Below are 17,863 nucleotides of genomic sequence, written 5' to 3' on the forward strand. Positions count from 1 at the left end.
GGCATTTTGGCTGGAGCCTCTCTATTGTTGGCTCATAAGTGGCTGGCCAGAGCATTCATGAACACTGCTGGGTGTGGTCCGTGCGAGGTTGGTGCAAGGGCAAACTTGGAGGGCTTTGCAGCTTGTCACATCACAGTGCAAGAAGGAACCCAGACTGATGTGAAAGAGGCATAGCACGCTTCTTAGAGCCTATAGATAACCGTAGCAGGCGCCAAGCTTTGTCTAAGGCAGTTTTCTCACCTACAGGAACTTCTCATGTCACCAGCCCACATGGCCAGGCATCCGCCGTTCATAGAGTGCAAACAGCACTGACTGTTTTGTTCCCTCAGTGCTGGGTAACAAAGGGGTTCTCTCCCCTTCTTCTTACAGTCCAGTGAACCTTTGAGATATATTCTTCTGAAGTTCTCCTGGTAACTGGTGTTTCCCTCAGATGCAAATAAACTGCCCACTGTCTCTGCTAGCATTCCGCTCAATTTACATTATATACTCCGGCGATCAGGCAAAACAAATCTCCTTTGTCTAGAAAAAACTTGTTTATCAAGTCTGCCCCCAAAAAGTATTTTAGGAACATATTTCCAGCACACATATACAACTCTTTACACGCCATCAGTACGTACCCCATACCATGCTATTAACGAGCAGTGTGGCACCAACTGTCATTTGACCCTACACATGACACTCTTTGCAGAAAATACTATGATGGCAATGTGTGAGGTGTAGTGAGTGTGTCAGAGGCGGCAGGAGTTTGCAGAACAGTGGCCCTCTGTCAGCTGGCATTGAGGAACTCATAGAGTATGTCTGCACAGAAAAGAAAGACCTACACCTGGCCTGTGCCAGGCAACTGGGGCTGGGGGGCTGTTTCATTGCTGTGTAGACTTATGGGCTTGGGCTGGAGCCCGAGCTCTGGTACTCTCCTACCCTGCATTCTCCTTTGCCTTGAGAGTAAATGTGGCAGTTTTTCAAAATAAAGTGTAACTTTGTCTAAAATAAGGCTTTGAGATCTACAGCTGAAAGAGAGCTTAGATTCGTGCAAAACATTATTACCAATTTCCTTTTTCAGGGGAAGGGAGAGATTTAAGACAGCGAGTAGTAGACTTTCTTTGGGAGGTACCATGATCTCATGGATTAGTTGTTAGCATCAAGGATCTACAACCTATCCTGAAGGATGACCCATCACTTTCATAGATCTTGGGAGACAGGCCAGTCCTTGCTTACAGACAGCCCCCTAACCTGAAGTAAATACTCACCAGCAACCACACACCACACAACAGAACCACTAACCTAGGAACCTATCCTTGCAACAAAGCCCGTTGCCAACTGTGTCCACATATCTATTCAGGGGACACCATCATAGGGCCTAATCACATCAGCCACAATATCAGAGGCTCGTTAACCTGCACATCTACCGATGTGATATATGCCATCATGTGCCAGCAATGCCCCTCTGCCATGTACATTGGTCAAACTGGATAGTCTTTATGTAAAAGAATAAATGGACACAAATCAGATGTCAAGAATTATAACATTCAAAAACCAATTGGAGAACACTTCAATCTCTTTGGTCACTCGATTACAGACCTAAAAGTTGCAATTTTTCAACAAAAAAACTGTTTCATTGGAGAAACAGACTCCAATGAGAGACTGCTGAATTGGAATTAATTTGCAAACTGGATACAATTAACTTAGGCTTGAATAGAGACTGGAAGTGGATGGATCATTACACAAAGTAAAACTATTTCCCCATGTTTATTTCCCCCCCCCCCCCCCGGTCCTCAGACGTTCTTGTCAACTGCTGGAAATGGCCCACCTTGATTATCACTACAAAAGGTGCCCCCCGCCCCCGCTCTCCTGCTGGTAATAGCTCACCTTAAGTGATCACTCTCATTACAGTGTGTATGGTAACACCCATTGTTTCATGTTCTCTATGTATATAAATCTCCCCACTGTATTTTCCACTGAATGCATCCGATGAAGTGAGCTGTAGCTCACGAAAGCTTATGCTCAAATAAATTTGTTAGTCTCTAAGGTGCCACAAGTACTCCTTTTCTTTTTGTCTTCTAGTCTTGGGTCTGATTATTTTATTATTTATTTTTACCAGCAATGGGAGTGCAAGTAATTGTGATGCAGATGCATATGTGGTGAACTTTATCTACCTGCTGACCATGCACTGCTTGTCAAGTGCGCATTGAATAGGGAGCAGTTATTAGCTTGGCTGGCACTACTTGCTTCTTTAATAACTTGGTGACTCATCCATTCAGATTATTTAATTTTTAAAAACACTTGCTTCAATTCAGTACCTAAAAGAAAAATGAAAGTCGGGGGGAAGGAGGAACCTGGAAATTTTCCAAACCAAAAGCTTTATTTCAGAAGCCAATTAAGGTTGAACAGTGGGTTCCCCTATCACATCATTTACAAACCCAAGAACTTTAAAACCAGGAAATGAGCAATTAGATAGATCCAAAATGTAAGGGGACTGTTGCCCCCTTACTAACATTCCGTGGGGGTGTTTTGGTTGGCTAGCTCCCAGTACTAAAAAGGGGGAAGGGTTGATGGGGAATCAGGACCCTGAGACTGACAGCCCGCAGGAACAATGGGGAGAGGCCAATGCTCCAAGTCAGCCTGAATGACAGGGCGAGCAGGGTAATGAGAGAGTCAGGAAGCCAGGGAGATCCCGTCCTCCATCTGAACTGGATTTGCCTGGGTCAGACAGACTGGGGCCGAGCTGAGGAGAGAGCAGGGGACCAAGCTGAGCTGGGGGGCAGAGCTGTGCCAGATCCAGAGGGACCAGAAAAGCAGCCCAGAGAGAGCAGACCCTGTCCTGGGAGAAGAGCTGCGGCCCCAAAGCCAGAGGCACAGCCCAGAGAGAGCAGGCTTGCCCTGGGAGGAGAGCTGCAGCAACCAGAGCCAGAGGGGCCAGAAAAGCAGCCAGGAAGCAGGTCAGTGCTGGGAGCAGACTCACAGAAGCAGCCTGCAGAGCAGACCTGTCCTGGGAGCAGAGCTGTAGCAACTAGAGCCAGAGGGGCCAAAGAAGCAGCCCAGGGAGCTGGAGGTAGAGCAGCAGCAGCAGTGCTGAGACAGAGTGGCGCAGCTGGGGCTGGAGCAGTCTGGAGCTGGGTGTGGTGAGCAGCTGGGGAGACCGAGGGGGACCCTGGGCAGTGACATTCCAGAGACACTGTTTGTGATGTTCCCTGCCACAGAGCGGGCTGATGTATTTCCTTTAACCTTTTCCATTTTTCCTTATTCTTTTTAAAATTAATTGTTGATTAAATAGCTTGCATTTGCTTTAAATTGTATGTAATGGTCAGTGGGTCAGAGAAGTGCCCAGTGCAGAGAGAGTACCCCGGAGTGGGGACACCCTAGCCCCTGTCCTAGGTGACCACAGCAGGGTTGGGGGTCGAGCCCCCCAGGAATCCTGGGCCCAGCTTTGTTGGGGTTACGAGGACTCTGCCAGACAGGAGAGTGGAAGGGGAGTCCTCAAGGGCAGAGAGGCCACTGGGTAAAGGAAGTGGGAGCGAGGACTCGGGTCCTTTCGCTAGCCCACTTCACCGGGGTAGTGCAGAAGCCAGGAAAGTTCCCCACAAGAGCGGGACTATTCCCCTGCTTATAAAAAGCTTACACTGCCCATGGAACAACCACAAGCACATTATTATTACTATTTATTAGAGGGGGAGCTGGTAATAGCTCCCACAGGTAGGTTACTTGATACTTTCCATTATAAATGAGAGTCTTGATCCTTTTTTAAAGAAACATTAATACCTCCACTGATTGTGGCGGGCCTTTAAAATTTCTCAGGAGAAATTTGGCACTTTTGCTTAGACTAGACCAGTGGTTTCCAAACTGGAGTTTGTGAACCCCTGGGGGTTCATGAAATGTTACAGGGGGTTCTCGGGGGAAAAATTCCCCAATGGTGGACAGAGCTGTCCATAGGGACCCCAGGTAGCACAGGGCCAGCAGCCCTTGGGGACTTCCAAGAGCTAAGCAGATCAAAGCAAGCATATCTATCACACTGAGGCGATTTAAACTTCAAGACTCCTTATACAAAACAGAAAGGGAGATGGATATTTTTTGCTGTTTGTAAAATTAAATAGGCTGCTAGTGTTGTTTTTAAATTATTATGAAGAACAAGTTTAAGCTTTGTTGTAATGTGCGTTGTTTGCCTGGACTGCTCAAGACCTGAATGCTTATGTAGGAGGAACTCTTTGGCTTCTTAAATAACTGAGAGGGCTTCATGCTGTTTCACATCTGATACTCCTTGATGAAACATAGGAGCCAGAAGCACCAGTACTGGGGTGGGGGGAGGGGCGATGACGACAAGGGTCACGTGCTGCCCTCGTTTTGGCACGACCACCCTCTGTGGGTCCCTCTTTTTTTTTTTCCAGTGGCCCCCGTGGGCCCCCCCACTTTTCCAGCAATGCCCCCGCACCCCTTTTTTCTACTGGCACCTCTGATATGAGCCTTGTCTTATAACAGGCTTAATCAAAACTGATACAAGCTACAAAAGTGAGATCTTGGCAGCATGTTACCGTTTTCATAATGTAATAAAAATACTGTAATGATAAATAATAATTAATAGTGTGTAATAAGTGTGTCATAAAAACACATTTTATATTTCCAAGATCACTGCTTTTATAATTTATGCTGAGGTATGGGAGAAAATCCCTGGAAATATTCATTTTTAGGATGGGGTTCACAAGACTTGACATTTTAGTGAAAGGGGTTCATGGGTTGTTGAAGTTTGGGAACCAGTGGACTAGACAAGTGCCTTTGTCCCACGAAATTCCATTCAGCTTTTGCTGAAATATTAAATTTTTCAAAATCATCATTTCTCTGCAGCAGCTTGGGTGTCCCAGGAAAAATTTGGTATCCTCCCAAAATAACAACTAATTAACATTCTAAAGAACTGGGCCAATATCTTGAAGCTATCAGAAAAGCTGTAACTGTTAGCTTTTTCCACCACGATCACCCTAATTGTTTTGCTGTCCATGGTGGAAAATGTTTTCAGTGTCCCTCCCTACTAAGTGGCTGAACAAATACAACCAAAAGCTGGCCACACATTGGACCAATGTGGTGATGACTCCCAGATGTTAGCACCCTGGGTGAGCACCTTGATTGCCCAGCCCTACCACCTACCTCAAGATGGCATGTGCCCTCCCCCTCCACCCCCACCACCCCCAGAGCATCACATGTGACAGGACTTCCCCCAGCTCCCAGGATAAGAGAGGAGTAAGACAGACCAGCTGCTCCCCAACCCCCTTCAAACCCAGCAATTGGCCCAGTAGCTCTCACACGTCTCTCCCTAGGGTAGCAATCTTCTGCTGCTAGATCATATAGTTAGTCCTGTAGCTCAAGGGCTATAATTCAGTGCTGGAGGTCAGTGTTCAAACACTGCTGATGATGGGGGGGTGGTGGTTATAGTTACTATATTTTTCCTTCAAAAATATCTAGGTAGTTACCTACAAAAAAACCTACATCCAATAAACATTCATTAGGGTGCAAAGTCAAACACTTGAAAAATAAAAAGGGCAGATTTACAGTTGCCCGTGCAATCTGAATTCAGCTCCCCTATGTGTCCCTCCTGTGCAGCGAGTGAGGCAGGGTCCTGTGGAAACAGTAATCTGTGATCGTGTAATTAAAGACTTGCGTCATAGTGCATACACACACAGGTGGATTAGGTTGCAGGGGCAACTGGCCATTCCTAACTCTCAAAAGCTTGACTTTGCAACCTAAATAACATTATTTTAATAGGTTTTTTGTAAGTAGTTTAATATTTACAAGATGATAGCACCGACAGAGATTGAGGCCGCTTGGGCCAAGCACTATACAGAGGTAGACATAACCGGTGCCTTAAAGGGGTGGCCAACCTGAGGGTCTTGAGAGTGACCATCATGCACTGGTAATGTCTGTTTGGAGAATAGAAGACCTGCTTCCAGAGCCACACCTGCAGCAGGTGTTTGCCTGAGCCCCATTCTTACAGGAGGAGCTAGAGGGTGCTGCCTCCCAAGTACAGTTGCCCAGACACTCCCGCACAGTGCAGTTGCCATATTCCAGGGCAGGAAAGAGAAAGCAGTACTGGCTGCTCCGCTGCCTGGAGGGTGCCCCAGAGCGAGTAGGATAGAGTTTAACTGGCTCTGCCTGGAGCTAGGGGGTGCTTAGGAATGGATGGGGCACCCCCCATACTGCCGCCAGGGCAGTGCAGGTGAAAAGGGGGCCAAGGAGAAGCTGAGAACCTGGACCGGTGGTACCCAGCAGCCCTGCCAGTGTGCACCATGGGCTGCTGTCATGTTGCCAGTGGAGCCGTGCGGTTTGGTGCCCTGCCCGAACCTACAGAAGAACGTGGAAAAGACTGCCCCCCCCCCCAAGCTGTGTAAGGAAATGCAGGTGCCATTGCAAGGCAGCCGCCTTTGCTCTGACCCCAGGGCAACGCCAGTGCTCTCAGGCTTGCAGTGACACAGACACACACCACAACCCTACCCCCCTCGGGCCGGGCCCGGGCTCGCAGGGTGCGGGGGCAGGAGGGAGCCAGCAGGCTGGGGTAACACACCTTCCCGCGGGGGCGGAGCGGCTCTTTCTGCACCCTCTGCCCTCCTGCCTTTCCCCGAGCTGAGTGGCAGAGCCCCTCCTGCCGCAGTCAGCAGCTCTGATTGGCTGTCCTTGCTGGGGGGGGGGGAAAGGGCAGCCAATCAGGCGGGGCTATTTGGCACCACCCCCTCCCTTCTCTGAGGGACCGCGGGCCGAGCGCCATGACGCCGAGCCCACCGCGCTGAACGGCTTGCGGAGAGCACGAGCGTGGCACGCGACTACCTCCGAACAAGACCATCGAGAGCACCTGGAGACGGCAGAGCCCCGCCCCTATTCTGGCTCCACCCACGGCAGCCAGCCCCGCGCCCTCTCCCGACTCTCTGTGTTTTCTGGCGGGCCCGCCCTGTGTTTGGCTCCTCCCCCCTCAAGGGCGTTCCCTGACTCCCCTTCGCCCCGCCCGCCCCTGGGCATGGCTCCTCCCCCTTCCCCTCAGGGCCCGGCTCCGCCCCCGCTCACGGCGCCGCTCTCTCCTCATAAACCTCTCGTTGGCGTTTCCGCCCCAGTGGGCCTCTGGGAGGCGGAAGCAGCCTCAGAAGCGCAGGGACATGGCGTCGGGTGGCGCCTGCAGCCCCAGCCCCTCGGCGGAGCGACTGCCCCCGCCCTTTCCCGGGGCCGAAGGGGACGCGGACAGCGACACCGAGGGCGAGGACATCTTCACCGGCGCCGTGAGTCCGCCCGGGCCCCGTGGCTCCCGAGTGTTGCTGCGCTGCTGGCCCCGTGTCGCGCCGGCCGGGGGCCGCTGGGCGCTGGAAAGCAGCGAGCTCCCGTCTGTGGGCGCCGCTGCCGAGCTCTGCTGTGAGGGCCTGAGCTCCAAGGGAGGCGCTCGGGACGCCGCTGGGCCCCGGTTCTCAGCGCCGCTGGCGGAAGCCGGGTCGGTCTCTCCTCTGGCGAGCTGGGGCGGGGGCAGGAGCTCCTGGCTGGGAAGTGCCTGTAACTCTTGACCAGCCCTTGATGGCGGGGCTGGGCTTTCGGGTGGCAGGGTCTCCCGTGACGTCCTCTCCCATCCCTTTGCCGAAGTGGGGAGTAAGGCAGGAGCAGGCAGGGAGGGACGCTACCTAATTGCTAGAGTACAACTGATTCACGGCTCTGCCACTGACTTGATGTGTGCTGCTGGGCACATCACTTAGCCTCTCTGTGCCCCTTTATTTGTAAAGTAGGGCTAATAATTGGCCTTTTTGCAACCCAATCTTCACACCCCTTTAAGAGATCTGAAAATGCAAATCCAGTGGTTGCTTATAATGTTGGCCTCCACTAGAATATCTGTAGGTAGATAAAAACTAAAATGTTACAAACAAGTCACTTTGCTGAGTTGCCTGTCTTGATCTTCATCTACATTGGATCAGCTGCTTAGAAATCATTTAATACAAATGGATTACCATAGGAGCTCTAGTTATGGGCTAGGAGAAATTTTGACTTTTTTGGTTATAATACCCTACATAACAAATAACCCTAATTCTTAATACATGTAGTCAGAGAAATCTAAGCATCCCTAGGACACAGGGGGGAACTCCAGGGGAGTCATTTTGTAACTAGCTGCTTAAGAATTTTTGGCAAAACCACATGACTTGGTGTAGCTAACAATAGATGGGTTTAGTTTTCCAATCTGGGTATGGTTACACTAAGGAAATGCATTTTGCTGGCATGTTTCATCAGGCTTTGTGATATGGTGAGAGTTTTGTTGTGCTTGTACCAGCAGTGAACTCTTTTCAACACAACTCTGTGGGGAGAGGGTGGCAGAGGGAATTTCCTAGGGAAGATTGTTCACTCAAGCACTATGTGCCACTCTGTTGTAAAGTGGGCTGCCTTTAAAAATGACCTGTCATTTATGAACATTAGCTGGACATTCACATCAGCGCATCATTCTCAGGCTGTGTGAAAAGTGATCGAGGGAGACATATTACACTTGTGGATAGTCATCAGACTAATATCCATTATGATGAGAGCTGACAGAGTGGATACTACTTTGGCTCCCTGAGGCCAGTTTCCATTTTATTTACTGTTCTTGTATGTACCACCATTATATCTTCTGGAAATGCTCTAGTGGCTTAATATCTAAGGTATTAGATCAGAGATGGGCAAACTATGGCCCGTGGGCCTATTCTGCCTGGCCCTTGAGCTCCCAGCCAGGGAGGCCCCTCCCCTGCAGCCACATGGGCAGTGCTCTGAGCGGTGTGGCTGGCTCCGGCCAGGCAGTGCGACTGCCAGACATGCCGCTCTGAGCGGCATTATAAGAGGGCCGAGAGGTTGGATAAGGGGCAGGAGGTCCTGGGGGGTGTGAAAAGGGGTTGGGGCAGACAGGGAATGGGGGGGTTGGATAGGCATGGGAGTCCTGGGGGAGGGTGGCTAGGGTTGGGAGGTCCCAGGAGGGAGTGGTCAGGGGTCAAGGAGCAGGGGGGGTTGGATGGGTTTGAAGTTCTGTGGGGGGGGCGTGGAAAGTGGGAGGGGGCGGGGGCCAGGCTGTTTGGGGAGGCCCAGCCTTCCCTACCTGGCCCTCCATACAATTTTGCAACCCTGATGTGGCACTTGGGCCGAAAAGTTTGCCCACCCCATATTACATTTACACAAGCAAGGTTTAAATATACTAACTTAAAACTTGACACCAAACTCTTATCGGGCATACAGGGGAAAAAGCTGGTAAGAATTAATGGTTTTCCCTACAACCTTCTCCTATGATTCCCTGCATGTGCAGTGCCCTCTAGATAACTGCTGGGAGAAAGCAAAGATTCTCGTGTTTCTTCCTCCTGCTCATGAATGCCCTTCCACACCTGGCCACCTCTGCTCTTGGCAGCACAGCCTGCCTAGACCAGTGGTCGGGGGCTGGGAGCAGGTGTGAGCTAACAACATATTTCATGAAGAACCCCAGCAAGTTTTCCAACAGGAACAGGGAATCCCAAAGTTGATTTTTCCTAAGGAAAACCTTCAAGCTTGCCTTTTTCCCCCTCAAAGAAGCAAAGGGCACAAGACCAGCTTCTAAAATCCTCTAGTTAAGTACTCTTTGACTAGGAAAAACAAATATAAAAACTATATCCCTGTCTAAGAGTTTAACATGTAACAGAAGGCTTGACATTGTGACCTCTTCATTGAATATAACACTAATTGGTGACTATTGCAAACCATATCTTGTTACAGACAACATAGCTCTCAAAATCCAGCTTTGCGTGCAAGAGTAATAAGTCCTTAGGGAGTAAATGTACACAAGTCCTCTGGAAGAAACTGTTTGAAAAAGGACATAAGATTTCACAGGTTAGCTTTTTTACTTTGGGAATCTCTTCACTATCTGTGTAATAACTCTTTGTAGCAAAGCATCACTGATGCTGTAATTTTGAAAATGAACACCTGAAATTCAGGGATAGTGGTGGTTGCTTTGGGGAAAGATTGCAGTTACACAAACCTATGAATTACACAGGAAGGGTTTAAAATAGAAACTGGTCTGGGACAGAGTAGAATCTGTAGGTTGCAGGCATAAGAAAACAGCTTGGTGAGGACATAGCTGAAGTAACCCAGTGGTGAGTGGGAAGCTTTTCCTAGTGTGTATTGGTGCTGATCTGTCAACTTCTGCAGAAACAGGATCTCTCAAAACCTGGAGATGCCAGCTTTATGGCTGTGAGGAGGATTCCAAATGTGACCTGAGATTACTAGTAGACCAGCTTCAGTGCCACGCCTCTGCTGCTCATAGCTTTGCTAAGCGGCAGCTTGAAATCAACAAAAGTGGTCTCCTTCTGAGCTAATGGGGTAATCTGTGGGTCCCAGTACAAATGTTCTTGTGCTACTACTTGAGGCAGAAGTTCTGAGCAGCAGAGGCAGGTACTAGGATACTCTTTAGGGGTAGAATAGCAAATCCTCTCCACCACAGCAGTAAGGTGGCTCTGGAGAAGAAGAGAAACGGCTGCATTTTTCCTTCAACAGCTGGGGGGGTAGGTACATCAGATTTGATGCCAGTTAGCTGAAGGCTGATGTGAAAGATGGAGCCATGAGAGGGGTCAGGAGGAGCTTCCCAAAGACCTTGCACTTAGATCTCTTGTTTCTTGTGAGCAGCTGTAGGGCTGGTCTACACTGAACACTTTTGGGGCATAGCTACCTATCTCAGGGGTGTGACACCCCTGAGACCCACAGCTATGCCACTCTAAGCCTCGGTAGAGACAGTGCTAGGTGAAATAATTCTTCTGTTAGCCCAGCTACCACCTCTCGGAGGTGGATTAACTACAGCAACAGGAGAGCCCCTCCTGTCGCTATAGAAAGCATCTATGCTGAAGTGCTATCACAGTACTGCTGTGGTATTTTAAGTGTCATACTTTTAGTCTTCCCGTTTGGGCCTTGTCTATCCTGCTACATTTCCTGTTGCTAACACTGGTCAGCATTAGCAGTGTTGAGCCTCAGCCTGGGGAGAGGATGAGAGAATGATGAACATGTAACAGTGAGTCATGTCACTGAGACTAGGTCAACCCTACCACTTACTACTTTATAACTTTGTCACTCAGGGTGTGAATAAGCCACCCCATGAGTGATGTAAGTTACACTGACCTAAGCACCAGTGTGGACAACACTGTTGGTGGGAGAGGTTCTCCCACTGACATAGCTACCGCCTCTCATGGAGGTGGATTTATTATGCCAACAGAAGAGCTCTCTCGCCTGTCTGCATAGTGTGTTTTCACCTGATGCACTACAGTGGCACATAGTGCTTCTAGTGTAGACTAGCCCTTGGTATACTTCTGGAAGGTTCTTGGTACTGTGGTGGCAAGAGTGATATAAGAACCTATTTCAAATCGAATGGTGGGTTGCTGGCATGGCTGCTTCTAGCACGTGTAGAACATGTCTAATCAGCTTGGTATCAAAAGCTAGTAGCAACCAGTATGCACTGTTTCTAGTGTTGGTAATGCAGGCAGAAGCTGAACAAGTGTTGGCAAGAGCTGAACGCTTTTAGAAAGCAGAACTATTGTAGCAGAGCCTGGATGTCTTTTGCTTTTTAAAAAAAAATCCAGCTCTGCATTAAGGAAACTTTAGAATGGTAACTCCCAGATTGCAGCAAAATGAATGTCCTAAATCCTAATTCATTTGTAGATCTCATTCTCCCCTTGTGTTTGGAGTTCTAGCTCTTCCTCTACTAGGCATCATGATGGCTGGAAGGGAGTATCTGGAGCAAAACTCTCTGGCCCACTGCCATATTGAGCAAAGCTCTGAAGATTCAAGCAGTGTCTTAAGTTTCTTCTCTTGCCTGAAAGATGGCTGTCCTGTCCACATGCAGCTATACTTTAGCTAATGGAAACAAACTGGAGTTGTGTGCTCGGGGCAGCAGTCTTTGCAGATAATACTGGGCAAACAAACAGTAGTGAGGACTCAATGTAGAGATGCTTCCCCAAACACTAGATAGTGGTGCTACAGCTCTGTCTGCCGTGCAGTTCATTGGTATCATTCTTTTTTTAACTAAAAGCTGTGGTATGAAACTGCTGTCTGCACCTCTTTGCTGCTAAACAGATGTGCACTTTAAGCCCTTCAGGTCATAAATGAGTAGAAACTGCTAGGAGCTAAAAGAGAACCCTTGTTTAATTGATGCAATGACATGGAGAGATGAAGGCCCAGAAATGGCGTGGCCATTCAGCAATTAATCAGCGATTTGGTAATCTGGATAAACATGTTAATAATCCTGGCTGGACGCTGCCTTTCCTTGACCCCTTCTCCACCTTGTGTGTCTGAATCCCTAGACAGGTAGAGGAAAGTCCTTGGTTTTTGTTTAACTCATGCTCTCCAACTGACTAGATCTGTATCTGTTGCTCCTGCCCCTGCCTTTTAAGTTGTGGGAGTTCCAGCAGTGATTAACTTAGACTTGCTGTGTAGGCACATAAGCTGGAGTTCCATAATAAAGAGACTGTTAACAGAATGTACAGCCACACTGGAATTGCCAGAACAGAGCAATGATCCATATAGTTGGGTATCCTTTATCAACAGCAGCCCTTGCCAGATGCTTTGGAGGAGAGCTCAGCCAGCCTCCAAAATTTACATAAATGCAATATTTTGGTGGTGGGAACTTCCTTCCTGGCCTCCCCTGAATACCACCTTGTACCTCAAAGTATATATGGACAGACAAACCCCATGGCTTTCCTGTCTAGTCTAACTGCAGGTGAGATCCCCGTTTAGACAAATGGATGATCCTCTTGGATCTTACTAAACTCTCTTGCACTGATATCCTGCAGCAGTTTCACAAGGCTAATACTTCCTAGTATTCTAGCCATTATAGGTCTTTGTCCTCCTGGCTTAGATGTACATGTCAACAAGCAGCGCTTGGGGAGGATCACAAAGCAGGACTTGAAAAAAGCCACTTGCTAATGACAGTAGAAGACTTACCCTGGTGAGTTGTGGGAGGGAAGAGTACAGAAGCCAAGCTAGCCAATCCTAGGGAACACAGTCCAATGACAGACTTAAGAAATTGAAGAGTGCTTCGCTTGTGATCATGACTAATGCATTGATGACTTCTGAGCTGTCTGCAGACCAGGAGTTTCTACTGCTGTTGGTAGCTTTTTTTTTTTTCTTCCCAGCAGCCTACTGAATCGACAAGACAGACAAGAGCCAGAAGGAGCTAGGATTGTCACTAGGGTCTTGCCCTTCCCTCTTGCTTGTGGCTTGCTTAAATTTTCATATCCGCCTCGGTCTAGTAGGTATCAGGTCATAAATATGTACCATATATACTCGTTCATAAGCCGAATATTTTTGGTAAATAAGTGACGCACCAAAGAGTTGGTCGTCTTATAAATGGGTCTACACCAAAATTTGATTTTAAACTCTATGAAATCATTGAATTGAATATCTAATAGATTGTTGTTTTGTTTACCTGGAGCGTTTGCAGGCATGAAGCCCCTCAGCTCCCAGTGGCCGTAGTTTGCCATTCCCAGCCAATGGGAGCTGCAGGAAGTGGTACTGTGATTGGGGTATACACAAGGAAAAGAATCAACATAAAGCACTAAAATTGATTTTTTTCAATGACGAGTTTGGCGTACATAAAGTCCCTTTTTCAGAGGATATGATCTCTTATAGTCGGTCATCCCTTTTTGATGAGGGAAGAAAGGATTTGTTCTAGTCATTTGAGTCAAGAATGAGTTGTTTTCCTGCTTTTAACAAAACAGACAGGATAGAAGAGAGGATGACAAAAGGTGGTGGTGGTGGTGGTGGTGGTGAGGGGGTGGAGTGCAGTTGATACATTTTAGGATGCAGGGTGACTAGTCAGTTATGGAGAGTGGCCACAGCAGCTGTTGCTCTCGACCTGGCTCACTTCTCTTTCAGGGATGCTATCTGGCTTCTTGGTCAGGTCCCTTCCCTTCATGGGTCCTTCTCAGGCTGGTCAGAGCTGGGTGGGCTATAACATCTCATTATGCTGGTGCTGGGTAATTAGTCACAGGATCACGTGAAAAGCCAAGGGACAGGAGGAAGATAGCAGGAGATAGAAAGGGACACATGAGGTCAGGGAAGATGGAGCATGATCTTGCATGGATCAGGCTGAGGTCTTTGCTGGTGCAGTGGCAGCAATCAGGCATACCCACTGGTATTTCAATGTCTGGGTGTTAGGATGAAAATCCCTTAGCAGTAGGTGCGGTGGAGGATCACTTTTTTCCCCACAAAGTCTCTTTAAGGGCCCCCCCAAAGGGGGTGGTGGATGGGCTATTTCTTAACTTATTTTGTTAATCAATTAGACCTAACTTCCAAAGTACCAGTTTTGGTCCATTGACTTTCAGTCCCATATTTCTCTTGTTTACTGTGCATGCCCTTAACTGAAGGACTGTTACATTAATAGGCCTGTTTGGATTAACCCAGTCTCTCCCTTTCTATCTCTTCCCACCAACACTTACTGTTGTAGGTGATAAGTTTATAAGATGTTCCTATTTCCCACTGTTGAACTGTCAGACCTATGCAAATTTGGAGGCCCCAATTATAGCAGTTAATGTTAAATGCTTGACTGAACTATAATTCCTGTCCCCCTGCTCTAGGCATATATGTGAGGCAAATTAACATTGTTGGTACCTTTATGCTGGTTGCAGGCAGGCACTTTTTGCAGAACTGAAATTCTTACCTGTGTGGATAGAACAAAAGACCATCTCCCTACTGTGTTTTTTGCCCATAGTTGTATAATAGTCTTTTCCTTCCAGAAGGGGAAGAATAATTCTGGCTAACATGAAGGCCACTAGTATAGATCTGTATAAGCTTGTGACTGCTAATGCTACAGTGAGAATGGCATGCCTGCCTAGGTGAACTTTAGCATCTGACCTGTAATCTAGATATGTCCCCTTAATGTATTTGCAGCCTACATAACAGAGATTTGGCAGTTGCTTAGGCCTAGATCCACAGATGAAACTAGGCACCTAAGTCCCGTTCTTAGCTGCCACTGCAATCCACAATTATTACTTGGCGGCTGCCTAAAATCACATGATTCCTATATTGGGGTGGGGGATGCAGTAGAAGTTCCCTAAGAGCCTGTATTTCTGCCACTGAGCATGTGCACTGTTGCCTCACTCTAGCTGTCCAGATATTTATCTCCCACCTAAGCACCAGAGCAATTCATAAGCTGAGGAAGTTAAGTAGAGGAGCATCTAATTCATATGTACATAAGAACAGCCATACTGAATCAGACCAAAGGTCCATCTAGCCCAGTATCCTGTCTTCTGACAGTGGTAAATGCCAACTGCCCCAGAGGGAATGAACAGATAATAAAGTGATCCATCCCCTGTCACCCATTCCCAGCTTCTGGCAAACAGCCATTGATGGACCTATCCTCCATGAAGAAAAGGAGTACTTGTGGCACCTTAGAGACTAACAAATTTATTAGAGCATAAGCTTTTGTGAGCTACAGCTCACGAAAGCTTATGCTCTAATAAATTTGTTAGTCTCTAAGGTGCCACAAGTACTCCTTTTCTTTTTGTGAATACAGACTAACACGGCTGCTACTCTGAAACCTATCCTCCATGAATTTATCTAGTTCTTTTTTGAACCCTGTTGTAACCTTTACAACATCCTCTGGCAAGGAGTTTCACAGGTTGACTGTGCATTTTGTGTGTGTGTGTGGGGGGGAAATACTACCGTTTTTGTTTTTTTTTTAAACCTGCTGCCTATTAACTTAATTTAGTGATCCCTGGTTCTTGTGTTATGCAAAGGAGTAAATAACACTTCCTTATTTACTTTCTCCACACCAGTCATGATTTTATAGACCTCTATCATATCCCACCGTAGTAATCTTTTTTCCAAGCTGAAAAGTCCAAGTCTTATTACTCTTCTCATAGGGAAGCCATTCTGTACCCCTAATCACTTTTGTTACCTGTTTCGGAACCTTTTCCAGTTCCTATATATATATTTTTGATGGGGTGACTACATCTGCACTCACTATTCAAGGTGTGGGCATACCATGCGTCAAAGTTCCTTCCCCACTCTGAACTGTAGGGTACAGATGTGGGGACCTGCATGAAAAACCCCTTAAGCTTATTTTTACCAGCTTGGGTTAAAACTTCCCCAAGGTACAAACTATTTTACCTTTTTGCCCTTGGACTTTATTGCTGTCACCACCAAGCGTCTAACAAATGTATAACCAGGAAACAGCCCACTTGGAAATGTCTTCCCCCACCCCCAATCCTCCCCAAACCCCACACCCCCTTTCCTGGGGAAGGTTTGATAAAATCCTCACCAATTTGCATAAGGGAACACAGACCCAAAACCCTTGGATCTTAAGAACAATGAAAAAGCAATCGGGTTCTTAAAAAGAATTTTAATTGAAGAAAAACTAAAAGAATCACCTCTGTAAAATCAGGATGGTAAATACCTTACAGGGTAATCAGATTCAAAACATAGAGAATCCCTCTAGGCAAAACCTTAAGTTGCAAAAAGATAAACAGGAATATACATTCCATTCAGCACAGCTTATTTTATCAGCCATTTAAACAAAACAGAATCTAACGCACACCTAGCTAGATTATTTACTAAGTTCTAAGACTCCATTCCTTTTCTGTTCCCAGCAAAAGCATCACACAGATGGAGAGCCTTTGTTTCTCCCCCTCTCTAGCTTTGAAAGTATCTTGTCTCCTCATTGGTCATTTTGGTCAGGTGCCAGCAAAGTCATCCTAGCTTCTTAACCCTTTACAGGTGAAAGGGTTTTTCCTCTGGCCAGGAGGGATTTTAAAGGTGTTTACCCTTCCCTTTATATTTGACACCATGGATTTATATAGAGGCAATACATTATCTGTCCCTTTCTTAATGATTCCCAACATTCTAGTCACTTGACGGCTGCTGCACATTGAGTGGATGTTTTCAGAGAACTATCCACAATGACTCCAAGATCTTTCTTGAGTGGTAATAGCTAATTTAGACCCCGTCTTCTTATATGTCTAGTTGAGATTGATAAATGCAAAGTAATGCACATTGGAAAACAGTCTGAAAACTGACTATTTATTCCTACCCCTTTGTTTCTTACCTTTTTAACCAGTTACTGATCTGTGAGAGCATCTTCCCTCTTATCCCATGACAACTTACTTTGCTTAAGAGCCTTTGGTGGAGGGACCTTATTAAAGGCTTTCTGAAAAGATAAGTACACTATAGCCTAGAGGTGGGCAAACTAGGGCCCATGGACAAACTACAGCCCACATGACCATCCTGCCCAGCCCCTGAGGTCCTGGCCTGGGAGGCTGACCCCCCCTCCCCCCCAGTCACACTGCTGTGCAGCACAACACTTTGAGCAACAGGGCTGCAGAGCCTGGCCTGACCCGGTGCTCTGTGCAGTGTGGCTGCCTGTCCTGGTGCAGCTGCACTGCCAGCCACCGGTGCTCCAGGCAGCATGGGGGCGGGGGGGAGTTGGATAGAGGGCAGAGGAGTTCGGGGGGTGGACAGGGGGTGTGGATAGGGGCTGGGGTGGTCAGAGGGCAGGGAAAAGGGGTGGAATGGAGGCAGGAGTCCCAGGGGGGCAGTAAGGAAGGAGAGGAGGGGTTGAATGGGGGTAGGGTAGTTAGAGGCAAGGGGTCTGGGGGCAGTCAGGGAGAAGGGGTGGTTGGATGGGGTAGGGGTCCCAGGGGGGCAGTCAGGAAGGAGGGGGGAGTTGGATGGGGGGCAGGCAGTTAGGGGTGGGGGGTCTGGGGGTGATCAGGGGCCCAAGAGCAGGGGGGTGGATGGGGCAGGGGTCCCTGGGGGGCCATCTGGGAATGGGGGGTTGGATGGGGCAGGAGTCCTAGTGGGGGCCATCAGGGTGTGAGAAGCAGGGGCCAGGCCATGCCTGGCTATTTGGGGAAGCACAGCCTCCCCTTACTGGCCCTCCATACAATTT

General features: G+C 47.9%; 1 protein-coding gene across 2 annotated transcripts in view; it reads left to right on the forward strand.

Moving 5' to 3' along the window:
- Positions 1–6,664: 6,664 nt before the first annotated feature.
- Positions 6,665–17,863, forward strand: part of SNX1 (sorting nexin 1) — a 41,283-nt gene continuing 30,084 nt past the window's right edge. The window contains exon 1 of one of the 2 annotated variants that reach the window (XM_038418663.2): positions 6,665–7,244. In XM_038418663.2, coding sequence (XP_038274591.1) covers positions 7,125–7,244 — 120 coding nt within the window. In that variant the 5' untranslated portion in view covers positions 6,665–7,124. The remainder of the gene's footprint in view (positions 7,245–17,863) is intronic. The other variant, XM_038418666.2, reaches the window with a different exon arrangement.

Source organism: Dermochelys coriacea, chromosome 10 (genome assembly GCF_009764565.3).
Source record: "Dermochelys coriacea isolate rDerCor1 chromosome 10, rDerCor1.pri.v4, whole genome shotgun sequence".
Taxonomy (NCBI): domain Eukaryota; kingdom Metazoa; phylum Chordata; order Testudines; family Dermochelyidae; genus Dermochelys; species Dermochelys coriacea.